The sequence below is a fragment of the Gossypium hirsutum genome, chromosome D08 (assembly GCF_007990345.1).
Source record: "Gossypium hirsutum isolate 1008001.06 chromosome D08, Gossypium_hirsutum_v2.1, whole genome shotgun sequence".
NCBI classification, from domain to species: domain Eukaryota; kingdom Viridiplantae; phylum Streptophyta; class Magnoliopsida; order Malvales; family Malvaceae; genus Gossypium; species Gossypium hirsutum.
The window spans coordinates 66,765,827-66,792,586 of record NC_053444.1 but is presented as its reverse complement, the minus strand read 5'-3'; the positions used below and the strand labels follow the sequence as shown (position 1 = coordinate 66,792,586).

At 30.2% G+C, this 26,760-nt stretch overlaps 2 protein-coding genes across 5 annotated transcripts; both read left to right on the top strand.

Moving 5' to 3' along the window:
• The first annotated feature begins 1,212 nt into the window (after positions 1-1,212).
• On the top strand, positions 1,213-12,477 carry LOC107909087 (zinc finger CCCH domain-containing protein ZFN-like). Of its 3 annotated transcripts, XM_041098931.1 has the most exons (8): positions 1,221-1,657; positions 3,230-3,387; positions 3,882-3,953; positions 4,066-4,128; positions 9,133-9,252; positions 9,803-10,093; positions 10,883-11,203; positions 11,896-12,477. In XM_041098931.1, the coding sequence occupies exons 1-8, from the start codon at positions 1,543-1,545 to the stop codon at positions 12,175-12,177; spliced, it is 1,422 nt and encodes a 473-aa protein (XP_040954865.1). In that variant the 5' UTR covers positions 1,221-1,542; the 3' UTR covers positions 12,178-12,477. The 3 variants fall into 3 exon arrangements, with proteins under 3 accessions (XP_016691967.1, XP_040954865.1, XP_016691969.1); XM_016836478.2 differs by lacking the exon at positions 3,882-3,953 and having other exon boundaries at positions 1,213-1,657; XM_016836480.2 differs by lacking the exons at positions 1,221-1,657; positions 3,882-3,953 and having other exon boundaries at positions 3,382-3,429.
• A 7,440-nt stretch (positions 12,478-19,917) lies between these two features.
• On the top strand, positions 19,918-26,683 carry LOC107909085 (protein SIEVE ELEMENT OCCLUSION B). Of its 2 annotated transcripts, XM_016836477.2 has the most exons (7): positions 19,918-20,191; positions 20,840-20,941; positions 22,383-22,795; positions 23,414-23,520; positions 23,925-24,016; positions 24,530-25,003; positions 25,730-26,683. In XM_016836477.2, exons 1-7 carry the CDS (start codon positions 20,003-20,005, stop codon positions 26,342-26,344), a joined length of 1,992 nt encoding a protein of 663 aa, XP_016691966.2. In that variant the 5' UTR covers positions 19,918-20,002; the 3' UTR covers positions 26,345-26,683. The 2 variants fall into 2 exon arrangements, with proteins under 2 accessions (XP_016691966.2, XP_040954864.1); XM_041098930.1 differs by lacking the exon at positions 20,840-20,941.
• The last annotated feature ends 77 nt before the right edge of the window (positions 26,684-26,760 follow it).

Here is a 26,760-nt window from a genome sequence, read left to right as displayed (position 1 = left end):
ACTATGTAAAATAAACAAGCCATTATCTAAAATAAAAATAAGGCTAACATACTAAAAAAGCCCCTAAACTATTATCCCTTGTTTAAACAAGTCCTTATGCCCTAACCTATAACTTTGAATCTACGAAAGCCCTTGATTTTATATTATAATAAAAATATTTATAATATTTAAATAATTAAATCAAAATTTTATCATTATAGGGAAGTTAAAGCGCAATTTTACCATTGTTAATTATTTTTTTATGTGCGATACTCTCACGTGTTTAATATTAGTTTAACTAATGATAACAAGTCCACGCTTAAATAATAAAATTGAAGTCAAAATTTGAGGGACTTAAAGTCTGACTCGATTCCACGTACTGCTCAGGTGTAAAGAAGAGAATATAGGGTTAATATTGCTTTCAGCCCCTATACTTATTACATATTTGAAATTTAGTCTTTTTCTTTTTTAATTCTAGAAGTTTAATTATTATATTATATTATTTTAATAATTAAAGTCCAATTTATAATATCATTAAAATAATTTCGTTCAATTAGATAACATAGTTTTTTTAAAATAAAAAATGTACTCAAATGACAATTTAAAGTCACATGAAAGCTATACAAGCAAAATAAATCATGCTTCTTCTGTGAAATAGTACTGAAGTACCTTGCAACTTTGAAATCAAAATTGTAAACTTTACAACCCCAAATTCAATATTTATATTTATATATTTGGTCCTTCATATATGTAATGAGAGACTTTTGACGTTGTTATTAATTAAACTTAAATTATTAAATAAAAAGAGGAGAGAGTAAATTTCAAACAGTAAAAATGTACTATTAGTCCCTGTATTTATATAGATTTTGAGATTTTGTTTATGTACTTTAAAAGTTCAAAAATCAGTCCTCATACTTTTTCAATTTAAAATTTTAGTCCGACCATTATTGTCGTTTGTAGTTTTTGTCAAAATTTGTCAATTTAATATGTTGGTAATTATTTTACGATTGGACTGAGAATTTTAAATAAAGAAAGTAAGATGACTTAGTTTTTAACTTTTTAAATACAAAAAACTAAATATCAAAATTAAATATCAAAATTTGTCAAAGTACAGGGACTAACAACATATTTTAACCATTTCAAACATGTGAAGAGTATAGGGACTGAAATCAGAATTAAACCAGTGAACACAAATGGGAGTCCATATGATCATCGATTCGTCGGTCTGCGTATAATATTAGCGAACAAATAAAAAAGAAAAGTTAGTGGGTTTTGTTTGGATGGTTGGCTTTTATTTTTATTTTATGTTGTATTATTTTTTTTGTGGAGAAGAGAAAACAACGCTATTTCGCCTTTATCAAAAAATCAAATTCTTTTTTAGTAAAAAAAAAAATCTCTCTGAAAATAACCGTTTTTTGGTTTCTCTGGTTTTTCTGTTACGAAGGAGGAGAGAGGGGGCAGAGGTTTTTTTTTGGCGAAAGTGACGGCGTGGTTTTGTGACGGAGGAATGAGAGTTCCGGCTTGGAGGTGGTGCTAACGTGACAATAGTGGTGATGGAGGAAGATGACTGCTGAATGGAAATTATTATTCGATGCAGGAATTTCGATGTCCCGAATAGCATCAGCAGTGGCCGTAGCTGTGACTGAAGGTGCCTCGCTTTCACCGTTGTTGAATCAAGGTCTCCCTCTCTTTTTAATTATCGTATGTTTTTATTTATTTATTTTTATAATGGTTATTATATTATTTTTCTCTTTTATTTTGAGATAAATGCAATATTGCGATTCATACGATTCTCTTGGTTATTTGAATTGCCATTTATTTTCACTTCAATGGTGATTTTCCAGTTTGATCGTTGTTAAAATCCCGTTATTCGCTAAATTTTAAATTTTAATAATCAGTGTAAAATTCTTAATTGCATTTAAATTATTGTGATAAAAGTGCAAATTCTGCGGTGATTTTTGTCTTATGAGTGTTTTTTCTTTATTGATTTATTTTTTTCATTTATGCTTTATTACGTAGAAAACAGCTTAAGCTCTTAAACTCTTTTTCTTTATTAGGATTATTTTGATTATTGCTTTTACTGCTTTTTCAGTGCTACTTATTTGTCTGAACAAGCATATGATAGAAAGCAAAATTATGGTTAAAAAGTTTTAAAAATGACAAAAATGTTTAATTTTGACGGGGATAATAAGGATTTAAATTGCGGTTGTAGACGTATATGTGGTCGTATAGCATTTATCATGATTGCAGATGTAATAGGTTCTATATAGTGGTCAATTATGGTGAACATCAATGATGAATATCTAAAGAACGAGATAGTGGTGAATCGAAAGGAGAGTTCACATTGAACAAGCTTATTCCAGACATAATCACATGTATTCGGTTCCAAAAGAGTGGTGAATTGAAACTCTTTTCTCTGATACCGTTTCTCTTTAGTTAAACCCATTGTTGTGTTCTGTTGGTTGTATCTTCTTCTAAATGGATTCATTAGTTTAATGATTTTACTTTAACTCTCTTTTGAACTGTTACTCTTTTACCTATTCCATTTGTCAGTTCTTTTTTAAGTTTTAAGCACTGTATTAATTGAACCAAAATTGTTCACTAGACGAGACTATTCGTATTCGAATTAGATTTGGACAGAATTTTTGTAATTAATTTCTAGTATTTAATTTTTTAAAATAATAATATGAATTTTCGAGTTTGGTCTGGATTTGACCGAAATCAAATTTGAGCAAGCAAAATTAAAAAAAAAAAAAAGAGGGACCAAGGGTGGGACCATTTACAGGTTTGTGTACCAATATTCTAAGAGCATATCTTTATAGTTAACAGAATATTGGTACTTTTATTTCTCCGTAGAACTTTTTGCAATGAGCATAGTTAATCTTCATGCTTTCTTCAACACCGAGTTTTAGAAAATGAAAATTTTTGTTGTTGTAAACTTTCTCAAATTAGTTAAATAGTAGCTTCAATCTACGAAAGGAAGAAAAGAATATAAAAAATTTTCATAAGGCCTTTTTATTGATGCCTTAGAAAATATGGAATAGTGTCTCTTTCCTCGAATAATTTAGCCAATGGGGCTTGCATAAGTCAAAGGTCAGAGTGAGTTTCTTACTGCTGCATGCCACAACCTTGCTTGTTGTATGTTAAGTGAATATTTTTACAAATTGAAAATTTGTAATACCCCTTTAGTATTTCTTTGATTCTTTTTTTTCATGTGTTTGCTGAACCTACTTTTTAAAAATTATTTCAGATGCTATGTGGCAAATGAACTTAAGATCCAGTGAAACAATGGAATCTGGTTACTACCCTGAGCGTCCTGGGGAACCAGATTGTTCTTATTATATTAGGACCGGCCTTTGTAGATTTGGAGCTACATGTCGTTTTAGTCATCCTCCTAACAGAAAGCTGGTATAAACCATGGTTTGTTTGGACAATTCTCATGAATCCAGAGTTAATGCTTTGAGTATCTCTTCTTCTTTTTTTTTTTTTGTGCATTCTTCTTATCATAATTGTGTTTAAGGCGTTATTTATTTACATAAATTTTGATACATTAAGAATTCGTGCTATATAGATTTGGCGTATTCATGTATTCATGTCGTGCTTGTGTTATTATTATTATTTTGTTGTGTTGTATTCTCGTTATGTAACTGCATTGCAAATTCAGGATTACCAAGTCTATTTTTAGTAAATGCCAAAGAGCTTCTCAAGTTTATTCATGTTTTCTATTATTCGTAAATGCCAAAGAGCTTCATAAGTTTATTTATTTTAGAAACCTTTGATTATTATATTTGACATGATTTTATTCACTGGTAGTTGGAAGTTTTTGACACAGGAAACTTTTAAACAAGGGTCTTTTCTACTAAATCACTCTAAAACAGAACTCATTGTAGGAAAATTTATAGAGTATTAGATCCTCAAGAGATAAGATCGTTCCGCATATGCACACATGTAAACACTTGCTGCTACCAACATGGGTATACTTCATCTGCTACTGTCATTTCATTTCTACTTTGTCCCACTACTCATATAACTTTTTAGATATCAATTGTCATTTAAAATATTTATTTAGATTATATCAAATTTCAGGCTATTGCCGCTGCTAGAATGAAAGGAGAGTTTCCAGAAAGAGTAGGACAACCTGAATGTCAGGCATGTACTTATTCCCTATTTTCCCATGTATTGACAATGTTGCTACTTTAACATGCGATTTACAATGTGCAATGTATGATTAACAAGAAGTATGGTAAAGTAAAAGGTTTATTTCTCTTTCTAGTGGTTTGGCATAGCAATCAAACTTTAGTCTGAACCCTCAACTGGTTTAGATGATTGGCTCATCCTAAGATTTTTCCTTCTTGTTCTTGTTGAAATATGTGAAACCCATATATTTTGGGATATATTTTAAAGTTATTTAGGTAGATAAATCTTAGAATAAATCATTTGAGATATTCTAAGAATATTTTATTTTATCTTTTAGTAGTTTATTAGAATAGGGGAATTATTTTCCCAATTAGGTTATGACTGTTTTCTCTATTTAAATTCAGTTGTTTAGTTAATAAAATATAGAACAGTTTTATTAAATGCTCTTTTGAAAACTTTCATGGCATCTGAGCTAGGTTATCTCTAGTAGCATCATGGTTAAAACAGCCTTCATTGGAGATAAGAGATCCAGCAATCAAACAGAGGAAGAAAGTTTTACCGTTGAAACAACTAATGAAAATTATGAGGGCCAAAGTTCTCTAGAAGGGTCTTCCTTCACTAAGGAACAACTAGAGCATCTACACAAACTTTTTCAATCACCACAATTTTGGATGAATTCTTATCTTCCTAACTCATCCAATAATCCTTCTTCCTCCTTTGCCCAATCAGATACTGATTTTTCTATTTTTTTCAGTACCCAGCCTTGTAAAACAAACACGTGGATCATTGATTTTGAAGCTAGTAATCACATGACTAGTAGTCATTTTCTTTTTTCAACTTACACACCTTGTGCAGGAAACAAAAAAATCAAAGTAGCAGGTGGGTCGTTCTCGGCAATAGCTGGGAAAGGCATTGTTAAAATTTCACCTTCCTTGGTTTTACATGATGTTTTACATGTGCCAAATCTAGCTTGTAATCTCATATCGGTCAGTAAATTATCCCAGTCCTCAAATTGTCATGTTATATTTGACTCCTCTATGTGTAAATTTCAAGACATAGTCTTGGGTAGAATGATTGGCAATGCTAAAGAATCTGGTGGAATTTACTTTCTTGACGATGACCATCTAAGTCAACCAACAACTACTTTATGTTTAAATTCTGTTTCTAGTTTTGATAAGGTTATGATTTGGCATTATAGGCTTGGAGATCCTAATTTTTACTATTTAAGATATTTGTTACCTGATCTATTTAGAAATAAGTCCTTCATATCACTGTGAATTTTGTGAATTGGCTAAACATCATCAGTCATTTTTTCCACCTCAAAAATATAAAGCTTCCAAACCTTTTTCGTTAATTCAGTCTTGTTTGGGGACCTTCAAGAGTCTTAACTTTTTCAGGAAAACGTTGGTTTGTCACATTTATTGATGATCATACTCACATTTATTGAGTCTTTTTATTAAAAGATAAGTCTGAAGTTAAAAATGTGTTTCAATCTTTTTATGCTATGGTAAAAACACAATTTGGTGTGAGAATAGAAGTACTTCGGAGTTACAATGGTGGGGAATTTTTTAGTGACCAATTAGGTGTTTTCTTAACTAAACATGGTATAGTCCACCAAAGCTCTTGTACAAATACACCACAACAAAATGGGGTTGTAGAAAGAAAAAACCGACATCTTTCGGAAGTAACTAGAGCCTTGATGTTCACTAGTCAGGTACCACATTATCATTGGGGTGAAGTCTTGTTAAAAACTACATATCTTATTAATAGAATTCCTAGTAAAACTCTAAACTATAGAATTCCTTTCAGCCTCTTTAAAGATAAATTTTCTAACTCTAAATTGATCACAGATTTATCTATCCGAGTTTTTGGGTGTAGTGTTTTTGTTCATCTTCACAACCAAGGTAAACTAGATCCTAGAGCAAAAAAATGTGTCTTTATTGGCTATGCTTCTAATAAAAAGGGTTACAAATGTTATTATTCAATTTTTAGGAAGATTATTGTTACCATGGATGTCACATTTGTTAAAACGCAATATTACTTTGATTCTAATCTTCAGGGAGGGAATTATAGTAAGGAAAATTCTATAATTGATCAAGAAAACACTAGGAATATACAATATAGGGATTCTAATAATGGTGAAGGTAAATTTATGATTAACACAGAAATTAATGATGTTAATGAAAAGGAGTATGAAGGTGTAGAGTCTGATCATAAGAATAAAGAACAAACAAAAGAGTTAATCGTTTACTCAAGAAGAAATCGAAATCAAGAAAGTGAAATCCACCAAATTCATCATCAAGAATCCGACCCGCAAGATCTTGTCAAAAGTCTAAGTAAAGCTCATAATTCAACCAATGAATTTTCTGGTTTAGATATTCCAATTGCTAAAAGAAAAGATGTTAGAAATGTTGTCAAATATCCTATGTCTAACTTTGTGTCCTATAAAGCCTAGTCTTCGACATTCTCAACCTTTGTTTCGTGTCTTGATACTGTGAAAATACCTAAAAATGTGAAAGATGCTTTACAAGTTCCTGAGTGGAAGGAGGCTATTTTAGAGGAGATGCGCGTTCTTGAAAAAACAGGTACACGGGGAACAGTGGAATTACCTGTAGGGAAGAAAACTGTGGGCTGTAAATGGGTGTTCACAACCAAATTCAAACCGGATGGATCTTTAGATAGATACAAAACCCGAGTGGTGGCTAAAGGGTACACTCAAACATACGGGATAGATTATCTTGAAACATTTTCTCTAATAGCCAAATTAAATTCTGTTAGAGTTCTTTTATCAATTGCTGTTAATCTTAATTGGTCCCTATAGCAGCTAGATGTGAAGAATACTTTCCTAAATGGGAAACTTAAAGAAGAAGTTTACATGGATCCTCCTCTAGGTTTTGAAGTAAAATTTGGAACTCGAGTCTGTAAGCTCAGGAAATTTTTGTATGGTCTAAAAAAGTCTCCTCGAGCTTGGTTTGAACGGTTCACTCAAGTTGTTAAAAAATAAGGTTACTCACAAGGGCAAGCTGATCACACAATGTTCTATTGACACTCACAAAAAGGTAGAATAGTAGTTATTATAGTTTGTCGATGATATCATTCTTACAGGAGATGATGTGGATGAAATAAAGCATCTCAAGGAGCATCTAGCATTGGAGTTTGAGATCAAAGACTTGGGTCCTTTGAAATACTTTCTTGGAATGGAAGTTGCTCGATCAAAGAAGGGTCTTGTAGTCTCTCAGGAAAAATATGTGATTGATCTTTTAAAAAAGGTTGGGATGAGTGGTTGCCGCCCAGTTGACACATCAATTGATCCAAATGTAAAATTCGAAAATAAAAAAGGTTGATTAGTTGATAAAGGGCAGTACTAAAGATTAGTCAATAAGTTAATTTACTTATCACATATAAGGCCAGACATAGCTTTTGCACTGAGCTTATTGAGGCAATTTATGCACTCCCCAATGGAGGAACATGAAGAAGCAGTGTTTCGGATTCTAAGATATTTGAAGAGTTCACTTGGAAAGGGCTTATTCTTCAAAAAATCCGAACAAAGAGTAATTGAAGCTTATACAGATGCAGACTGGGTAGGCTCAATAACAGATAGAATATCTACATCAGGATATTATACATTTGTTTGGGGAAACCTTTTGACTTGGTGAAGCAAAAAACAAAATGTTGTAGTAAGAAGTAGTGCAGAGGCTGAGTTTAGATCAATGGCTTAAGGAATTTGTGAAATGATGTGGTTAAAAAGAATTATGGAAGAGCTGAGGAAACCAATAACTTCACCAATGAAGTTGTACTGTGATAGCAAAGTTGCCATTAGTATTGCTCACAATCAAATCCAACATGACAGAGTTAAACATGTTGAGATTGATAGACACTTTATCAAGGAGAAGATTGAAGAAGGCCAAGTGTGCATGTCGTTTGTTCCTTCAAAACAACAGATTGCTAACATACTCCCCAAAGGGCTCTCTAAGACAAGCTTTGATTTTCTTGTAAGCAAGTTGGGCATGATTGATATATATGCACTAACTTGAGGGAGGGTGTTGAAATATGTAAAACCCATATATTTTGGGATATATTTTAAAGTTATTTAGGTAGATAAATCTTAGAATAAATCATTTGAGATATTCTAAGAATATTTTATTTTATCGTTTAGTAGTTTATTAGAATAAGGGAATTATTTTCCCAATTAGGTTATGATTGTTTTCTCTATTTAAATTCAGTTGTTTAGTTAATAAAATATAGAACAGTTTTATTAAATGTTTTCTTGAAAATTTCCAGTTCTTGTATATTAATTTCACTCTTTCTCTTCTAGAAATGCAAGATGCACTGATTTCTGATGTTATTGCATTGGAAGCTCAATTTCAGTCTGGACTGGTGTTGTCAAGGGGTACATCTAGGCGTGCCAGATAACAAAAGTGCCTTAGACCCTTTTGGGTGAGACACTTTGATCTGGTGATTGCCTGGTCCATCTAGGCATGCTATTTTATAAGGCTATATATATATAAACCCAGCCTAATTGAAGTTCTCTTAATTTATTTTATTTTTAATTATTTATATCTATACTAGTGAGAAAGAAGCTAATATGAAACTTTCTACTTCTCAATATTTGAGTATTCAAACAACAGACATCATACCATACAGAAATTTGTATATTGGCCAACAAAAGAAAAATGAAATTGTATGTTTTATAGTTAAACTTGACCACTATTTAGAGCTTATTATTATTATTATTATTATTATTATTATTATTATACACACAGACATAATACAAAAGCACGCATATATACATATTGCATTTCACTTAAGTCAGGCAAGTGCTTTTTCTTTCACTTTGCTCCATGGGCAATATAAGGGCTCTAGAGCCTAGAGTGCGCCTTGTACCCTTGACAGAACTGATCTTGACAGAAGCTACTCTTTTTTCATTGCCTCATATAACATATGAGATTCTATGTCTCATTTTCATGCATGCTTGGATCTGAAAACTGACATTTTGCTCTTATAACTGCTGTGCAGTACTACCTGAAAACAGGAACTTGCAAATTTGGAGCTACATGCAAGTTTCATCATCCTAGAGAACAAGCAGGGATAGCTGGGAGAGTTTCCTTAAATATTTTGGGCTATCCTTTTCGCCCGGTCTGGATTTCAGTTTTTAACTTTTACTCCTTGCAATACAATTTTATAATGATATATATTTTTCTTTTTAAATCTCAGGTCTCTTCAACATTATTTTTGTATGCTACTTGTCTTTCTAAAAAAAAAGTTACAATTTTTTTACTTGGATTAGTTTTAGCAAAAGGTGGAAAATGATACCATCCTGTAAAGCTTGTCCAATTGTACAGTCCTATCAACTAATGTTAATTGGTTTATCATTTAGATCCAATACGTAGAATGCACACACAGACAAGGATTATGAAATAAAATTTATGGCTTGCTTTGAACATTTCCTCTTTTTAGTTGAGTTATGAATCTGTCCTTAAGTTTAAATATGGGTTGCATGAACAAAAACACTGCTGAATTGGACCATTGCTGTTGTCAAGATTGATATTGAGTTGTTGTATAACTTTGGACCTCATTTGGTCAAGATGTATTTATTCAATGGTTGGTTTCTAACCTGTGGAGTTTTTCAAGGTTATTGGTGCTTGATATGTTTAATGTAACTTGTTTTCTTTTTTCCGTCATACAGAATGAGACTGAGTGTGCATATTATCTAAGAACCGGACAATGCAAGTTTGGGAGCACTTGTAAATTCCATCATCCTCAGCCAACTAATATGATGATTTCATTGCGTGGCTCTCCTATTTATCCGACTGTCGCTTCTCCAACCACTCCTGGTCAGCAGTCATATCCAGGAGGGATTACAAATTGGTCAAGAGCATCTTTCATTCCTAGCCCCCGCTGGCAAGGTCCTTCAAGTTATGCACCTCTGATTTTACCCCAAGGGATGGTATCAGTTCCAGGGTGGAATGCTTACAGCGTAAGTTTTTCCTCTACCTTATTACTAGTGTGCATGGTTGTTTAGTGTTTACACATGGTTGGCCAACATTAATGGTGATACATGAGGCAAATTATGAGAATTATAGTTGTCAATATGCTAATACTTGGTGTTTGGAAAATAATAATATTTGTTTCTTGAGTCAAGCTGAGCATTACCAGCCTTCTTTGAAATTTCTTCTATTGTTGATGACCTTTTTAGCTTCTCCTGGGCCTGAATAGAATACATTTGGAGCAGACTGTAATGATGCTGAAATTTCTTTTAAAACTGTATCTGTGATTGTTGAATTACATAACTATTTAGAAAGAAATGAAATTGAATCAGAAAATTTGTAGCTTAATTTTTAACTTATTTGCTTGGCTGCTTGTTTCTACAAAGGCCTTGAGTCTATCACCTTGTGATTACATTATCCAATGTATGCTATAAACCAGAACCTGTCCACGCATGTATTTCAATTGAAGAACAAATATTTTATGGTAACTGAAATTTTATGCCTGTTTCTAGAGCTGATTGTTTCCCCCTAGTCGTTTGATTGACATGGCCTGATGGCATCTCTAACTTTGTAACTGTATCAAAATGCCTGAGAGCATACTTTCTCTATTGTTTTTTGTTTATGGATAGAAGTTGTACAGAATTTGGGTTCTGTAATTTATTTTCCCTTGGACTAGTAAGCATTTATGCAGCATGAAGTTGTGATCAATGAGAAGTGCCACCATTAATTATCCATTAGGAAAAGAAGTGCTACCATTCTTATACTTTTCATTTCTCCAGGCATCAGTCTCTTCTTCAGAGAACCTGCAGCAGACAAATGGAAATAATCAAATCTATGGAACCTCAAACCAGAATGAATCGGTGACTGGAGGATCTCAAGCATCCTTTTCTCAATTTCGTTCTGGCTCTGTCCCTATAGGTTTTTATGCATTGCCGAGGGAGAATGTATTTCCTGAGAGACCTGGCCAGCCCGAATGCCAATTTTACATGAAGACCGGAGATTGTAAATTTGGAGCAGTTTGTAGGTTTCATCACCCACGAGAGAGAGTTCCTCCTGCCCCTGATTGTTTGTTGAGTCCAATAGGCCTTCCTTTACGTCCGGTGAGTTTTGCAACTGGTGGTAACTCCATCTCAGTTTGTTTCTGAATATCGATCCGTTTAAGTTATTAGGCTGCTTATGAAAAGCTTAGCCTTATGCTATGTAAAAATATATCATTCCCTTCCTATTACCTCCTTACATTGGCCTTTTCCTTTTCTTGATAAGTTTGGTTTCCTAACTGTTGGGTTTTATTTAGAGCCTATCTAATAAATCTTGCTTGTTAGAAAATGGATATTTACTTTGATACTGTTGCTGGGCAATTGGTCCTTCTGTAGTTCCCATACTAAAATATTAAATTAGATTAGACGCGGTTGGCATACAAAATAAGTAGTTGTGTATTGACGTAGGACAAAGGATGATCACCCTGCATCTTTTTCGAGGTTTAGCGAATCAGGATTTAGGGATTATTTGTGGATCAAAAAGTCTTAAGGCTATTAGACAGCAATTAAGTTTTGACTGTGAAAGGTGCTGGAATTAAGAATTAGTTCCCAAGATTTGAATGTTTTGCGTATCTGATTCTCCATCTCTCATATTCATTGAGGTGGTTTGAGGTTAGCTTTTGTTCTTTTCATTGTCTTCCTTGCAATATTCCCATTGATTTTACGGTGCACATGATGTCATTAGACGCTAGTTTCATTGTTTCTAACCTGATTTTTTTTACATTATTGATATTGCTACTTTTGAATTTTAACAGGGAGAACCTTTATGCGATTTCTATTCTCGATATGGAATTTGCAAGTTTGGTCCAAGTTGCAAGTTTAACCATCCTATGGGAATTTTCACGTACAATTACTCCATATCATCTCCATCTGGTGCCCCTGTACACCATCTCTTGGGGTCTTCTTCAGGAACTTCTGGGTTAAACCTGTCGTCGGAGGGGCTTGTTGAATCAGGCTCTACAAAGCTCAGGCTAATTTCGCTTTCAGAGAATAGGCAATTGTCTTCTAGTGATGACAATATTGATACAGAGGGATAAACACTGCAACATGATAGGAGCTGATTACAGTTTGACAATCTTTTAGTTGATGAGGCAGAGTAATCTATAAATTCATTTCCCATTGTTGGAGATGTTCACAGTTATGTTCTTTTGAAAATACACAATTTAGTTGACAGTTGTGTCATCTGAATTTCTTGTATAAATCTGAAAATGATTCCACATTTGGTAAAACCTTGTGAACAGTTCATCTGTCCCGAAACTCCTTTTTACTTTCTTTTTTTTTTGTGTTATATTTCTTTCACAGTATGGTATACGAGGCATTGCTTTTGCAGTTTTTAAGCCCCTCCCTTGTTTTTTTCATGAATCTTCATCTAGCTGCTCTATTTAAGACTTCCAGTCTAAGCCTGGCTTTCAAATTCCTGATCGAGTAACGTTCAGCCACTCTGCTTTGTCCATACAGCATAGCTTCCTCATTCATATCGTACTGTCATACTTCTTCCTACTGTCTCCTTTTTCTTCTCGGTTCTCACATCTGCAGACATTTCCGAATCTCAGATTTGTTACTTGAGGTAATAATTGCTATATTCATATATCTGGAGTAATTCTCATTTTTTCCTTTTTTATCATATGTGAGAGAAATTGTCAACCTGAAATATAAATGAGTACACACTTCATTTTTCTGCAAAAAGAAGTGGAACATTATTATGTATATTGTCAGATGAATTCTTTGAACTCTTTCGAAACTCCCGAAGATCTTACCTCATTATACTCGAGTCACTGAAGATGAGTCTGCAAGTCATTCCAACAGAATCTCATGTTCTATGGGATTAATGTATCTTTACCAAGAATCACTCTTGTTTTTGCGGGAAGGCTTCTGAATAAAATATTCCAGATTTCTATCAAATACACTTGACAAAATCATCTCAGGTATAATTTCTAACGTGCAAACTTGTGTGTTTCTGTGTGTTATTTGTGTGTGTGTATATATATGTATAATATATATAGTCTGTTTAGGGAGAAAGAAGTTCTGAAATTATTGGAAATATTCACTAGTTTCAAATGTAAGCTTCTACTTGGTGCCAATGTTTGATGTGTCTTTGCAACTTTACATTCATGACAACCTAATTCTATCTAATACTGTCTGCTGGATCTCTTTGGAAAGTTCATGTTTTTAGGTTGTAATGGTTTGTTGTGTTTCATTGCAACCTTGGTAGTTCTGTTTTCTACTTACAAACAGATATTATAGGATATAGAGTGTTTGAGCTCCTTGTGTGTTATGATACTGTTAACTTTTCATTTTCCTTGGACTACTCTTATTCAATGCCATGTTCGACAAACCATCTAAATGCTAACACAGACTTTTGAAATCTGACAAAACATGTCCTTTAATAGGCGAAATTTATCTTACTGCATCAGTTCTATTTACAAGTTTATATTGTCTTAGAAGTTCAGGTCCGCATTTAAACTGTTGTCTGTGAACGCAGTTTATCAATTTTACTTGTTTGCACCAACATTTCTGTATAAGGATTAAATTACTTAGTTATATCATCATTCAAATACATGAAAAAAATTGAGCATATACCATGTTGAATAAATATCGATATCTGACACTTACCCTCATGTTTTCTGACCATGTAACATGTTATGAAATACTTCCCGTTTTCTGGATAACAATTTGGATCATGCATTCTTTAATCTAACATTAGATCAAGCATTTTGCCATTTTGATTTTAGATTATGGATAATCAGGGTGCTTATTGGATAAAAGACCAAATTGGTAAAAACCAAAGTTGAGGAACCAAGTAAAGCTTCATATCGAGCTTGTGGTCTCAATAAGAACAGCTAGCCATTGACAACAGGTTCTTTTTTTCTCCCTACTATGTTTGATTTCATGATTCTTTTGTCATCAATATTTTGGTTTAGAAAATCTGATCTTTCATGCTACAATCTTGTCTCCTTCACTCATTATTATCATGTATTTGGTTCATCTTGCTTTTTTCTTTTCAATAGAAATTATCTCGATTATTATCGTTGATGTTTTTAGGCTTTACAAACAGGATTAGCCAATGACATCCACCATTTAAGATATGTTTAAAATTTAAAAAAAAAAAAGAATTGAGAAAGAAATGTAACATGTGAAAGTCTTTTAATCTTGTTTGTGAGTTAACTTCAGTCTTAATGTACCAATTATGATTTTTTTTAATGATGTTTTCTTAAATCTCTTTCTCATTACAATTCGTAATGAAGGGAGAAACGGTTAAGTAATTTTATATTTTGACATGCTTTTGTGACTTTTGAAAATAAATAATATTTCATAATTTTTTTGAAAGTACACATGCTTAAATACTTTTTGGAAGTATTTTGAAAATTTTAATTGCTCTTTTAAATTTTATGTTGATGTTAAAGTGTATATAATTTCTATTACATCAATAAGACATTAGATTGGGTCTAGAAATTCAAAATATTTTTATTTCAATATCAAAATCAAAGGGATTTATAAGTAAAAATCGTTTAACTACAAAAATAATTTAAAGATTTATTTAAATAGAAGGTAATGTAGTTTAAGTATTTTTATTAATACATTTGTCAAATGAATCTAGATTTCAATTTTTCATATTTTTTTACTTGGTAATGAGAAAAAGGTTTCATTTCAAGTGTTAGAAAAAGTAAAAGCCAACTTGAAAACTTTAAAGGTCTCACTTAATCATATGATTTGGAATTGTCATGGTATCTACCCTTTAGCCTTATAAAGCATTTAAATCAAGAGTTTCCTTTTTTCATCAACAAGTTTGCTGTTCCAAAACAAAGGAATTTTTATTTGAGTAAATATAAAAAATATATATGAATTTTGATTTAATTTGTAATTTGATATATAAAGTTTGATTTTGTGTAATTTTATATAGTAAACTTGATTTAGGTTCAAATGTATACAAAAAATTTTGATTTTGTTTCAATTGTACACATTTAAAGAAATGAATTCATCAATATAATTATTTGTGCATAAAAAATGTAAACGTAAAATTATGCTATGGCGACAATGATGTTAATTGTTTATAAAAATTGATTAAAATCAAAATATCATGTATAAAATTGTACAAAATCTAAGTTCACATATAACATTGCACATTGAACAAAGTTCATATATAATTTTGAGATTTATTCTTTTTTTTAATTATTTTATTAGAATCAGTTTTTACAAGTACTGAATTAAATAATTTAATTTAGGGTATGTTTGGATAATACAAAGTAATTGAATGAAAGTGTAATTACTTTGGTAATAATAACACTTATAATTACAAAATATTGTAATTCCCTAAATGTGTTTGGTTGACAAAGCGTAATTACATTGTAATTTCCTGTCATATTTGGTAGTACAAATTGTAATTACATAGTTACATACTTCATTTTAAAAAAATAGTTACTCTAAAAAATTATTAGTATGATAAAAATAATTTCTAAACAAGTAACAAAAATTACAATCAAACCATTATAAGTATTATGTTATATTTGTTGGGTTGTTCACTCTTTAGTATTTAACCTATGCTCTTTATCAGCATCTATTGGTTATTAACTGAGTTCATTATCATTTGAATTTGAATTTGCATCATTAAGATTATGGAGATCTACTTCCACTTACTCTTCGAAGTATGGATCATTTTAATTTTACCTATGATTGAAGTTATGAAATATGCAATACACTAATACGACCCAAGTTTTTTTTTATACTATATTAAGGTGATGTTAATATGGAAAATAATTTTTTAGAAGAACAAATGTCTTTTCAACCACCTTTTAAAGCCTCCAATGTCTCAAATTAAAAAATTCTTAAGCTATCTATAGTGCTTGTGTTTGGCACTTTTCTCTCAAATAGTACCATATTCGAGGATATGGTGCAAGAAAACATTTCCTATTGCATAATTAGATCGATCTTATAATATTTAGGATCATAATTCAAATAGTTTGTAGCTTTAATTATAAAAAATTATATAAACTTAATTTGGAGAAAGACTTACTGTTAGGTTATATCCATTTTTATAATATGTAAGTTAAGTAAAAAATAACACAATTTATAATACATAACCTTTATAAAAAAATTATAAATTGTCCATACCTTTCATAAAACTTCTTATAAATAATATATTTTTTTGCTATAATTTTAGAAAGTTATTTTTATAAATAAATATATTATAGCACTTTTATAATATGCGAATTATATTTTATAAGAAATTTTTTTGTCATAATTATCTCAAACACTCATATGTGTTGATGTTTATAATATAATTTTTATAACTTGTATAAAAATATTTTTTAAAAATTGAATCTAGATGTAATTACCTGCGTAATTACTTCAATTCTCATTCTCCCCCTAAGAATTAGACGTGTCTATGCTTATAATATAAGCATATAATTTTTATAACTTATATAAAAATATTTTTCAAAATTAGATTTGGGTGTAATTATTTGCGTAATTACTCTAATTTGATGGAATCCATCAATTACAATAGTTGCCTAAACATGTCACTTTTGTGTAATTACAAGTAATTTCACTCATATCCAATTATTACGTGACTTTTTCAACACAACTTTAATAATTAACTAATCAACACTTCGCACGGTAAAAAAAATTTAACTTGAAAACTAAAATTGACATAAAGAAAATGATTATTGGTATTTGAAATAAAAGTTTATTTTAATGCAATTATAATAGGATTATAGTCGCATAATCAAGTAACAAAAAATAACTCACGCAAAAAATTCATTTATAATACGATAAAATAATTCGAATATATGAACTAGATTTTGTGACACTAGTGAAAGAAAATAATTTAATATTATTAACGCATTTTCAATTACTGTATTTATAATTTATAATTTTTTATTTAAAATGATATTAAAATATAAAAAGATAAAATTGTTATAATAATATTATTAATTATAATTTAAAAGAAGAATTATTTTATATTTTCACAATTAATTTAGTAATCCGATTAAAAGTAACATTTACTCGATAAAATGTTTAAATAATAATATAAAATAATATATACAAATTAATAATAATAGATGTATAATTCGATAAAAAGAATTAAAGGTATGAAGGAGTGGCAAAAGGAATTTGCAACAATGAAAAAGAAAAAGTAGTGTCGCTTGAGAAAGAAAAGCCCACGACGACCACCATAATTGTCTGCAAAAGCAATTATTTATTTTATCGATGCTGTCGAACTGCTGCTTTTTTTTTTTCTTTGCATGAAGCCCGTGCTCTCATTTGAGACGGACGGGATACATAGTCGGTTAAAATGAAAATCAATCGGTGTATTGATTTGAATATAGGAATTAAATAGTTTTTATTAAACATTTTAAAGTTAAGGGTTGAATCTGTTGAATATTTTTTCTTTAAATTTTTATGAAATTTTTAATTATTGTTGAATCGATTAAATAAAAAATTTGATCGATTTAATAGTTAATTTGATTATTAAAATATTATTTTTTATTTAACAAATTTATTTAATTTTTATTCTTTAATGATGCATGATAATTTTTAACCTCAAAAGTATATCAAATAATTATATCTTTTATATATTGAATTATTGTTTTATAAAAAATAATTAGTCTTTAGATATGATAAATCAACTTTCGTTAACATTCTATTATAATGGAAGTTAGAAGAAAAATAGGCAACGTAAAAAAATAAGAACAGAAAATAGCTGACACAATCGATCTTTGTTAACTTAACTCAAATACAAGTGCAAAGCCTTGTTCAATAAATGATTTTATTCAGCAATAGTTCAGATTATCTATTGGCTTAAGGCCAAACCTTTACACAAAGAAATAATTGTAACCCCAATACCAACCCCAATTGTCACAAATTACTCACCTAATTGTCTCACAATACTAGCAATAAACTCTCCAGAGAATACCTAAAAAAAATGTCACAAAATAACCACAAGAAAATACATCTCCACTCCACCCGCTCTGCTTCAATTTAATTTTTTCTATTTATTTTTAATATTTTTAATATTTTTAAAGTCACGTAAATATTTAAACATAATTCTTCAAAAAAATATTTGAGCATAAAATATATGAATTTTTTATAATATATTATTACAATTTTACCCTTTTAATAGTTAATATATATACAAAGATAAAATGATAATTTTATATAATGGATTCTCATCCCCTCTAATGTAATATATATAATTATAATTATAATTTTTTTATTTATATGAATAATACAAGAATAAAAAATGAAATTTGGCAAATATATACAAATTTGATGCATTGACAGTCACTATCATCAATCGGAATGAAAATTAGTGAACTTTTTTTTTTTTTAATTTCAAATGATTTCATTCTTATTAAAATCTAAATTAGTCTTATACATCAAAAAAAAAGTTTATTGGTTAAATATGTCAATTTTTTTAAAATTTAAGTAAATAAGTCATTTTTAGAGAAAGTGTGTGAAAGCACGTCTAACTAGACGCATTTTCTTCACAGTAATGTAAAAGCGTACTCAGTTGGATAAGCTTTCCTATTGATATGTCAGGAAAAACGCATCAAACTGAACGAGTTTTCTTCATAAATCCTCTCTAAAAACTATTTCTTGAAATTTAAATAAAATGGTTTATTTGACCAATTAATTTTTTTTTGACATATTCAATTAATTTAACCATTATTAAAATATTTAAATAAAAAAAGGAATAAAATAGAAAATAATTAAGGGTGATGCTCAACAACAAGTAATTAAAAATAAAAAGTAGGAAGTTTGAACAGATGAAAAATGCTAGCTGTTCTTCAGTCTTCAGCCTAGCTTCCAATTAACTCAAACAAATGCTTTAATTTGCTTTAGTCATGTGATTCACATATATATAAGATTAATTGCACTAAACGTCCCCAAAATAGCACTTCGACTTTAAATTATCATAAAGCTTTATGATGTTCTTGTTAAGTTCTTAAAGTATTGTTGTTATTTCAATTAGGTCCTTTTATTAGCTTAGTTGTGAATTTAAATGTTAAATGTGCTAGTTTGAATCAGACATGAAGTATTTTTAATACTCACAAATTAAATTACAAATACATGTATACTTATTGGATAATTTGACTGATTTATTTAAAAAATATATAAGTTTATTGAAATTTAGGAGGGTTATTTTATTTTTTAATACTCAAGTTGTTCTCGGAATAAATACACAAGTGCTTATAAATTGTTCCGTGTGTTTTATATATACTATGTGCCATATTTGAATCGGCATTTAAAACCCCAAACTAATGCTTAAGCTAACCAAAAGACTTGATTGATACGATCAAGGCAGAAGGTAAGAGGAGCCAAAAAATTCAGAAAATTGTGATTAAGCCTTTTAATATTTTTGAAATTTTTATTTAGGTCCTTCAAAAATTTAGAAATTTTAATTAAGCCCTACAAAAGTTTCAAATATCTTAATTAAACTCTCGAAATTTTTTGAAAATCCTCATTAATTTTCTCATTTTAAAAAAATTAATTAGACCCCCTAAATTTTTGAAAAATTCTAATTAAACCTCGATTTTAAAAAAAATATTTAAGTAGATCCCAAAACTTAATGTCCCATTCCATCATCGGATATGATAATGATAATTTGATGACTCCATTAAAAACATTTTCAAGTTCAAAAACAAACTCTTTGAGAACGTTCCGTGAAATTAACCCGATATGTTTTTTTTTGTTGGGTATGAACCCAATAATATGCTTTAATTGGAAAATAATCAATCCTTAAGAGTTTGTTATATATATATATATATATATGAACAAATCTGCAATCTAAGACTCACACTCACATTCACTCTTTCCCTTTCACTTTCAGTCTGAAGTTTGAGTTTTGACCAGAGCTTAAAAATGGCAGCAACAGCAGCATCCAGCCTTAGCTACGGCATTGGTGGTACTCAGATTTTATGGGTACCACAGGGACTGTTAGAGCAAATTGTGAGCACTCACTCTTCTTATCAAACCCACCATGTTGATCTTCAACATCTTGTTAACCTCATTTCCTGCATTTTCCAAAACGCTACCGTTTCTTCCTCAAAGGTACTCTCTCTCTCTCTATATATATATAATATACATGACCGGTATTATTCACGTACCGTGGGTAGGGGTGAATTTAGAATTTTTGGGTTGAAATTTAATTATGAAGTTTTAAGAGGTTAAAGTATAATTTTATCATTTGTTAATTTATAGTTTCATCATTTTTAAGGGATTGAAAAGATTTTTTTTTGAGAGTCAAGGTAAAATTTTATCATATATATTATTTTATAATTTCATTATTTGTAAATGGACTAAACTAGTAATTTTTCATTTGGGCCTTGCCTCCCTTCCCTCTTAAATTCACCCCTAATGGTGGAGATTTCGTCTTCTGACTATCCCAAAAGTTCGAAATAATAAGTTGACATAGCGAGAGTATCTTGTTGAGTGCTTGAGAAGGCGAACCATGCGCATTGCTATGCATAGTTGGCATTCTCAGTTAGCCAACGAGACATTTTTACTCTTTGAATCTATCGCATTTTCAAATTATCAAGCACTCAACTCTCGTGGAATTGGAAAATAAAATCCCCTTCAAATATATACTAAATGTACTAAGGGTCTTACTTAAGATCTAATCTTTGACAATATATATAATTTACCAGCACTAAAAGTTATTACGAGATAAATGATATATATTTATGATATTCGATTTAGGGTGTTGAACAATATGCACCATTAACCGATATGATCAATAAATTGGAAACTGTGGACGGTATGCGTCAAGCTTTGGAAAATATTCGAAATCTCTCTTGTGAGGTAAATTGTTCCTTCTTTTTTCTATTTTCATAAATAATCAATTATTTTTATTTAGATTGAAATATTTTAAATTTAAATTTAAAGGGTGTAATTCACATAGAAAATGAATTGAGAATAGTTATGCATTATCTTATGCTTGAGTATTTGAATAATAATATTAATAATTAGATTTAATAAAGAGAAACTTTTGGCCCACTAAATATATAATAAAATTTTATTTAACTTTACTTTTATTAGAAAAATCTAAGCCACCTTTTACTTTTTTTTCTTTATAAAAATAATAAATAATATTTTTTATCTAAACATAAATATTTGTGCAGTATGAATCGAAAAATTGGATAGTCCACCACAAAAGCTTGACTATAATTTATAAAAAAAAATGATTTAACTGAGTGAAGTAAAATAAATTCTTTTGAAATATTCTTTATTTCCAACAAACACTTTATTAAATAAAACTTAAAAATAAATACAAATAATTTATTTGTTTATTATCCATTAGCATCCATGAATTGCAGGTGTATGTAAGTTTATACACTAACAACATATTAAATCTAAATATTAATAATAAAAATTTATATTTATTTCACCTTACGGTGTATAAATGTATACGTTGAATACTACCACTTACTAAAAAGTTGAATTAAGGTTACCTCAAAAAAGAAAAAAGTTTAATTAAGGTTAAAATGTACTGTTAATATGGTGCGTAAAATTCGGGTAAAATTGAATTAATTCGGTTAATTAATTAAATTATGTTAATTGGTCGGTTAATCAAATTAATTCGGTTGGGGTCGGTTAATAATTTTTTGGAAGTTCGGTTAACGGTTCATTTGATTCGAAATCGGTTAATTAACCGAAAATTTATATTTTTTATATACATTTTACATATATTAAATTCGGTTAATTCAATTAATTTTTTATGTATTTTATATTTGTTTTAACCAAAAAACAAAAAAAATATAAATTTCGGTTATTTTAGTTAACCGACCGAATTAACCAAAAAAGTTCAGTTCGGTTAACGGTTAAGGGTTTAAAAGGGTCGATTAATTTGATTAATGGTAGTTTAGGTCGGTTAACCGATTGAACACTCCTAACTGTTAGTCCCTGTAGTTGTATAGAATTTGAGATTTGGCCCATATTACTTTTTCAATTTAAAAAGCTTAGTCCAATCATTATCATCATTGATAGTTTTTGTAAAATTTTGTCAAAACTTAATATTGTTTTTTTGTGTCAACCATATGTTGACAACCTAATCAAAATTTAAGTTGACAAATGTTGATAAAAAATATTTATGATTTTAATAACCAAGATTTTTAAATAAAAAAATAGGACTTAATTTTTAATCAAAGAATCTCGAATTTTAACAAAATACTAACGATTTTAATGACAACCTAATCTCAAAATTTTTAACTTTTACGGAAAATACTTACTATTTTAAATGCAGATGTCATGCTGTGTGGCAAGCAGTGTGGACGAAACAACAATGCAAATGCTCCGAAGGCTGAAAGACTATTCATGGAACGCCAAAGTGGTGTTGGCGATGGCCGCTTTCGCATGCAGTGTTGGTGAGTCGTCAATGCTTGTCAAGCATCGTAACACCGACCCTATTGCCATGTACGTTGAAACCCTCAAAGGCCACCGTTATACCACCACGGATTTCACCGTGCTCGAACACATCGGGCTTTTCAAGGCCATGATCGATGTCGCCAACACCAACTTGGCCTTTCTGGCCCCTTCCATTTCTCGCATTCCCAAAGAGGTCCACTCCATCAAAGATGCCATTGCTTGTTTCCCCACAGCTGCATACAAGATCCTTCGGATTGTTTTGCAAATCACAAGCATTTTAAGCAAAAAGAAGTAAGCTTTTTTGTTTTTAATATTTGAGAATTATTATGTTCGTAGTGGCGGAACAAGTCATTGAGTTTTGGGGCTATTTAAAATTTTTAAATATTTTAAAGGGTTTAATTAAAATTTTACCAACAGGGAAGGGGGAAGGTCCCTTCTGGCTCTAATTTAGTTCTGCCACTGTATGCTGATTACGATTTGGCTTAATTTACCTTTTGACATCTGAACTATATCTGTTTTTCATTTTGTACTTTTTTCCTCTACACTTTGATACATGAACTATCATTTTCTTCCCAATTAACCCCCCAAAAAAATTTTCTGACTCCTGATATATTCTTATCAGTCACCGATGATTTTGGGGGTAAAAAGGGTTGAAAATAATAGTTCAAATATCAAAACGAGACAAAAAAAAATTATTTACTAAAATAGAAAAAAGGTATAATTTATGGACCAAATCATAAATAAACCCTTACTATTTTGTCTTTTGGAAAAATAGAAAAAGATGACGTTATTTAAAATTTTTAAAAATAAATTTATTTATCTTCATTTCAGCTGACATAATAGTGCATAAATTATATATTATTATGCATGAAATATAATTTATGAAATATTTTTTAAAATTATTTTCAGGGACCATTTTGAATCCACAATCCAAGAATTAAATGTCTTGGCAAATGAAGTTAGCCATATAAATAACATCCTTCAAGAGAAGTTAACCCTTTGCCTAAGGGATGCTGGTAAGCCTTTTATATACCACAAATAAATATGTTTATTAAAAAATTATATAATAAAATAAACTTTTATTTCAAATTTATTGTCACGGCTTCAATTTTTATATAATTTTATATAATTTAATTCATTTGTAGTGAATATATATTGTTTTTTATGGATTTGACTATTACCGATTCAAATATTATAATTATCATTTACGACAAATTCGAAATGAAGTATATTAACCTTTGGATTTTTTTTCCAAATCTGTTTTACTTTTACATATAATAACTTTGAATGTCATAATTTATTTTATTTTTTCAGATAATAAATTTAAATATCCAAATTCGAAGTAATTATTTCCTTTTGTTTTTTTAAATTTTTATTTAAAAAATATTGTGAATATTCATATAATGGAAATGGCATGCAGAAAAATACACATATGAAGATATAACCATACGTATTACTAAAATCAGCATCTCAGAATTCATCGACAAAATCATGCAATACGTGAGGACTCAGGTAATTTGGTTTAATTACATTTTTCATCCAATATTGCTGGATCAATTTTGGTTTTAGTCCCTTTACTATGCTATAATTTGTGATTTAGTCCTTTTGCTTTAATTAGGTATAATTTCATCCTCTTTATAAGTAGGTCCAAATGGATAAACCTGTTGGTTGCTGCCGTTAAAATGATGGTGTAATTTAAAAAATTAAAACAATTTTGAACGTTCATTGCGATGTAAATATATTATTGAATATGATTGATTAGATTTCCATGTGACCTTAATTATGAACATATAATAGTAAAAAAAAATCAAAGCATCAGTTTACGGTAGCAATTAACCATGTTATCAATTTAGATCTATTAATAACATTATAAAAGTAGAGGATCAAATTATAATGAATTAAAATAGAAGTAATATATCCTAAAATTGAACAGAGTAAAGAGACTAAATTACAAATATACATTGCATCAAATATTAACCCTTTCAACAATTAATGATTCCTTTTTCGACATGAATAAACAAACAGGGCTTTGAAAATCTAAGAAACAAGCATCTTTTGTTCCTCATATCGGATCTCGACATCTCTATCGATGAGATCAAGGCTCTCAATTGGTTGTACCAAAGAAACGACCAAATGTATGAGATCGTTTGGCTCCCGATCATCGACTTGTCGATGTCGTACGATGTGAAACTATTTTGGGAGCTTAAACAGTTGATGAAATGGAGTGTGGCAGTGGAGCCAACAAGGGTCGAGGCCGACGTCGTCGAGTTTGTGAAGAAAGAGTGGCATTTCATAAGGCAGGCGATCGCAGTGTCGATGACTTCGGCCGGGGAAGTGGTGTGCCAAAATGCTCTCCCCATGCTGTGGACTTGGGGGAACACGGCTTTCCCATTTAGTGATAAAACCGAGGAGATTCTATGGAACTCTATCGATGAACGACATGGTTGGAAGCTTGAGTTGGTACTTGATGACTTCATTGTCCCCGAATTACGTTCATGGGTACGTTGCATACATTCATAAACTCTCTTCATATATATATTTTTAAATATTTTATATTAATGTTTATAAATTTTAAAATTAAATTTAAAATTAATTAATTAAATATTTTTTATCGTTTAATTTGAATTCAAACTAAATTAAATTAACGAGGTAAAATGGTTAAATCACTTTTTGGGGTTTGAATTTGATAGCTATTTTTACATTAGGGTCTGAACTTTTTTTATCCCAATTAATATCTGAACTTAGCAATTGTTTCTATATTAGGGCTTGAAATTTTTTTTTTGTTAATCTCTGATATTATTTGAAAATCCTAAAGTTTAGGCCACAATGCAGAAACAATTGTCAAGTTTAGGGATTAACTTAGATAAAAAAAAGTTTAAGGTCCAATATAAGAATAATGTACCAGTCGGTGTTCGCTTTGGGTTATTTCGAGTTTAGCTTATTTTAGGTTCAAATCATTTTAGGTTTAAATCATTTAAGTTTACTGATCAGGATTTTCAAGTCAAATATTTCAAATTGTTATTCAAATATGACAATCAAATTTAAGTCATTTTAGATTATTTATTTGAATTATTTTAAATTTGAGTTTAAGGGATTGTGAATTTTCATAATTAAATTAAATTAAATTGATTTATGGAATGAAATTTCGAATTGGGTTCAAAGTTTACAATTTCATTAACTACTATTTTTTCTTTTATCATTTAATTTGGTCCATGATTTTATCAGATAGAGAATCGAACAACATTCGTTTGCTTATTCGGCGGAGGTGACATTTCATGGATTCAAGAATTCACCGAGAAAGTCAAATACGCCGCCTACGCCGCCGGCGTTACCTTAAAACTAGTTTACGTCGGAAAAAACAAAGCCAAATTAGGCTTATCAAAAACCGACCTCAGCCGTGACATCAACGTCATCGAATCGGAGTTCCGGTGGCGGTTCTGGACAAAACTAGAAAGCATATTACACGCCAAAATCCGACGCGGCAAAACAACCACCGCTTATAAAACTGATGTAGTGATCCATGAAGCTTTGAAAGTGGTTGGCCATGGCGGAAAAGGCGAATCGTGGGCCGTTTTCTCGATGGGACCCGACCCGATGGTAACAACCGACGGCGAAACGGGTTTAACCATCATGTCGAATTACCTGAATTGGAGACAAGACACTACTGGACTACGGTTCTTAGAAGGTGTGAAGCATTACAAAGAGGTGATATCGAGGGATGTTCATGGCTGTATCAAGGTTCATTTGCCAGTTCTGGGTCGGGTTCCGGGTATTATGGTTTGCCCCGATTGCTCTAAAGTGATGGATATGTTTTATACGTATCGCTGTTGTGATGAGTGATTTGTTTAAATTCGGGACTAAATATCTATACCTTAATTCAAATTGGTCCCTTTTTTTGTCAATGGTATTTAATCTATTTATTTTATCTTATCTTATAAAAAATTATAGTATTCGACAAAAAAACATGCCACCTGTCATGTTTTTATTGGTCGGTATTATTTTTTATAAAATTAGATAAAATTAATAGTTTAAACACATTATTATAAAAAGATACGGATAAATCTTCTACTATTATATTATATCTATGCTTTAAGAGTGTTTGTAACCATTTTTATGTTGTTGTAATTTTAGATTAAATCTCTTTATTTAAATAATTTAATTTAATTTAATTTTACATTACATTACATGTCATTTATGATTTTATAATTAAATGTTCTCTAAAAAATCTCGCGAAATAGAGGGAAACTTCTAATTTG